General features: G+C 33.5%; 1 protein-coding gene across 6 annotated transcripts in view; it reads left to right on the top strand.

The window, feature by feature from the left end:
• LOC106524172 (tumor necrosis factor receptor superfamily member 1A) overlaps window positions 1-3052 on the top strand; it is an 18380-nt gene that overhangs the window by 7321 nt on the left and 8007 nt on the right. For 4 of the 6 annotated variants that reach the window (XM_014017872.1, XM_014017873.1, XM_014017874.1 and 1 more), the window contains 5 exons: window positions 957-1053; window positions 1136-1264; window positions 1350-1463; window positions 1534-1585; window positions 2759-2817. In XM_014017872.1, coding sequence (XP_013873326.1) covers window positions 957-1053; window positions 1136-1264; window positions 1350-1463; window positions 1534-1585; window positions 2759-2817 — 451 coding nt within the window. Of the gene's footprint in view, window positions 1-956; window positions 1054-1135; window positions 1265-1349; window positions 1464-1533; window positions 1586-2758; window positions 2818-3052 lie in introns of those variants that run through there. The other 2 variants (XM_014017875.1, XM_014017877.1) reach the window with 2 other exon arrangements.

The raw sequence follows: 3052 nt of genomic DNA, 5'->3' as shown, positions 1-3052 counted from the left end.
ACCCAGAATGCATCGCTTCAGTTTTCCAATAAACAGTTTTAAAATTACTTTATTGATGCATCTTTAATGAAAAATCTACAACAAACAAAAGAAGAAGACAAAGCAGCAGCCGAACTAGCAATCCTCAATAACTTTAATTTTTACACCAGGAGCCAAAGGTCTGTTTCATGAAATCACATCCCCAGCAATCGGCAATTGTAGGATTAAGCTGTTAAAGGGCTCATACACTGCTAGCTGGCAGTGTTGTACATAATATTGTACATGAATTATCGCCAGCTAGTAAGTGTCAAACTGAACTTGTGCTTTGATACTTACTTCCGCTAGTTTTTCTATGGCATGAGCGCTTTTGAAGTTGCGGACTTTAGTATTTTCATAAGCGCTTTAGCTTTAGAAATTGCAGAGCTAATTTTTGGATTAGTGTTTCTCACCACTGGGGATAGAGAGAAATTCAAAAATAAACTTTTTAAATGATAAATTAAATTCACATAATGATAATAAATGCTAAATTAGTTGAGTGGTCCTGCAGTACATACAGCATGGCCTGAAAAGAAGCATTTATATAAACTAATGTGCATGGAAAATATGTATACATAAAGGAGTTTCTCTGGATAAAGTATTTCAAACAACTGCAAASAGCTTGAAATAAAGATTTTCTTAGAAATATTTTTGAAGGGTTTCGAGTGGAATTAATCGGTGTTTTGGCTTCAGCAAGCAGTGGATATGAATTGTTCAACCGATGAAGCTGTTTGAACATGGGATGCACGGGTTATCTGGTCAAAATCTTTTGAACCGCATGTTTCCTGCCTCCGTCATTAGCATGGTTTTATAGAGTTTTTTTACAGAGCACTTTGTAGAAGTTGCGTCACCTTGTAAGCTTGAATGAATGAATGTTTCCCAGTCACCCAAGGCCCGATTGTCCACCTCCGATTGTCAAACCCATAATGTTTTTCTTTCAGTTTTCTTTCTCGATCCTTGCCCTGGTCTTCGGAGGAGAGTGTTTCAATGAGGCGACGGAGCAAACCAGTGGTTCATGTTACGAAGTGTGCCCAGCTGGTATGTTTTCAACTAAATGCAGCACTGACATTGTACTGTAAGTGAAATATAACTTTAACTCATGCCTTGTCTTCTTTCCCAGGTTATTTCTGGGATAAAAGAGGTGGTCACTGCTCAGATAAAAAATACTTCTGTAAAAAGTGTGACAAAGACAGCTACACAGAGATTAAAAACCATATAAAACGATGTTTGAAGTGCAGCACTTGCAGTCGTTAGTATCTTCCTTATTGATAAGCTTTCTTACCAGCATAATGACATCATAAACAAAGAACTGAAAYGGTGTGTTTTGCTCTCAGATAGTGAGGTGGTAGTAAAGCCATGCTCGTTTACAAGTAATACAAAGTGTGGCTGTAAGCCTGGATTCTTCTATGTGCAAGAAAATATGTGCTGGGATTGCTCCAAAGTCACAGGTGAGTAAACTAGATTTACAGGAGTAAAATTACATTTATGTTATGTCTTTAAAAATAAACCCTCAATCAGAACCTTATTTTTCAGGTACCACTCATGCAGATTTTAAAAAGCAATGCACAAGGTGAGAAAAGTTCCAATCAGGAAAAGATGGATACATTGACTTATTGATTGATTTCAAGATTGTTTGTCATCAGCCTGGAGACAAAACAGATAGCTTTACTTGATGCAGCTTCTGATGTTTGGTGTTTCTTGGTTTTGTCACATTAACAATTTTTATTACTTTCATTTTAACTGAACTTGTAACAAATACAACTAAGAGGTTGCTCTGGAGATTGGCAAATTTGCAAAATAACTCTCATCTCAGGGAGTTACTTTCAACTTTGTTTGTTTATTTTGTTTTCAGTGTGTATAAATGTGACAAAACCATGTTAATAATCTGCCCACTTATTATTTGTTTTTGGATAATAAAAATGAATAGTGTTTCCAAATGTTTGACTCCGGAACGAGAGAGTTGAGATCCAAATAAATTTGATTAAGCCTCACAAATAAACAAATACCTCAGGACAATATGTCACATGGTTTATAAATCATAACAGTTTAATCTCAAACAATGAACTTATGTAGGAAATTTAATCAAAAAGTTTGAGGCAATAAAGATATTTTGTAATTTTAATTTGAAAAACGTTTGAAATTTGACTTTTATTAAATGCAAATTCTTTTTTTTTTTTTTAACTGAATAGCCTATAAGTTTTGAACCTAAAATGTATTAATTATTTATGGTCAAAAATCTTTTGTACATCTGCTTGACTGGTTGCTACTTGTACAAAAAAACACAATATTAAAAGAATAAATAAACAAGGTCTCAGAATTCTGTTTTTAGGTCTCTTCATGAAATACGGTACTTGTTTTCATTCAAGTGCCAATAAAAATATCCCAGTCTACTCTTCCTTTATAGTCCAGCAACTGTTTAAAAAATTGGGCTTCAAGTGTTTCAGAACTCTTTCCTCTATTTAGCAGGAGACTTTTTTTCAGGCGTAAACTAAATTTATACTTGAAATTATGCCTTTGACTCAGGTACTTAACCTCTGATATTAGCTCTGGATAAATTATTGAATGTTAGAAAGTAACTTTAATGAATTTTATCTCTGCTTTTTTATAACAAACTTCTTGAAATGAAGACTTTTTTTGTTGTTGAAAATTTCTAAATCAGAAAACAACTAAAACTAACAGCTTGTTGACACTCACATTTCGTTTATATTGGTTTAAAGCAAAACTCTTCTCATTCTTCTTTTAGTACTACAGTGTTGCCTTCTACAAATACATCTACAACTATGGTGTCAGTGACTACAAAAAGTAAGTAAACCCCTTAAATCTACCTGTTATCTATTATTATCAACTAGATCAGAAGACAGTACTTTATACTAATAAAATATACAGCGGGTAAAATAAGTATTGAACACGTCATCATTTTTCTCAGTAATTATATTACTAGAGGTGCTAATGACATGAAATTTTTACCAGATGTTGGTAACAACCCAAGTGATCCATACATACAAAGAAATCAAACCATAAATGTCCAGAAATGAAG

This window comes from Austrofundulus limnaeus, unplaced genomic scaffold (assembly GCF_001266775.1).
Source record: "Austrofundulus limnaeus strain Quisiro unplaced genomic scaffold, Austrofundulus_limnaeus-1.0 Scaffold178, whole genome shotgun sequence".
In the NCBI taxonomy this organism is placed as follows: domain Eukaryota; kingdom Metazoa; phylum Chordata; class Actinopteri; order Cyprinodontiformes; family Rivulidae; genus Austrofundulus; species Austrofundulus limnaeus.
Note: the sequence above shows the minus strand (reverse complement) of the source record. Positions and strands in the feature narration are given on the sequence as shown.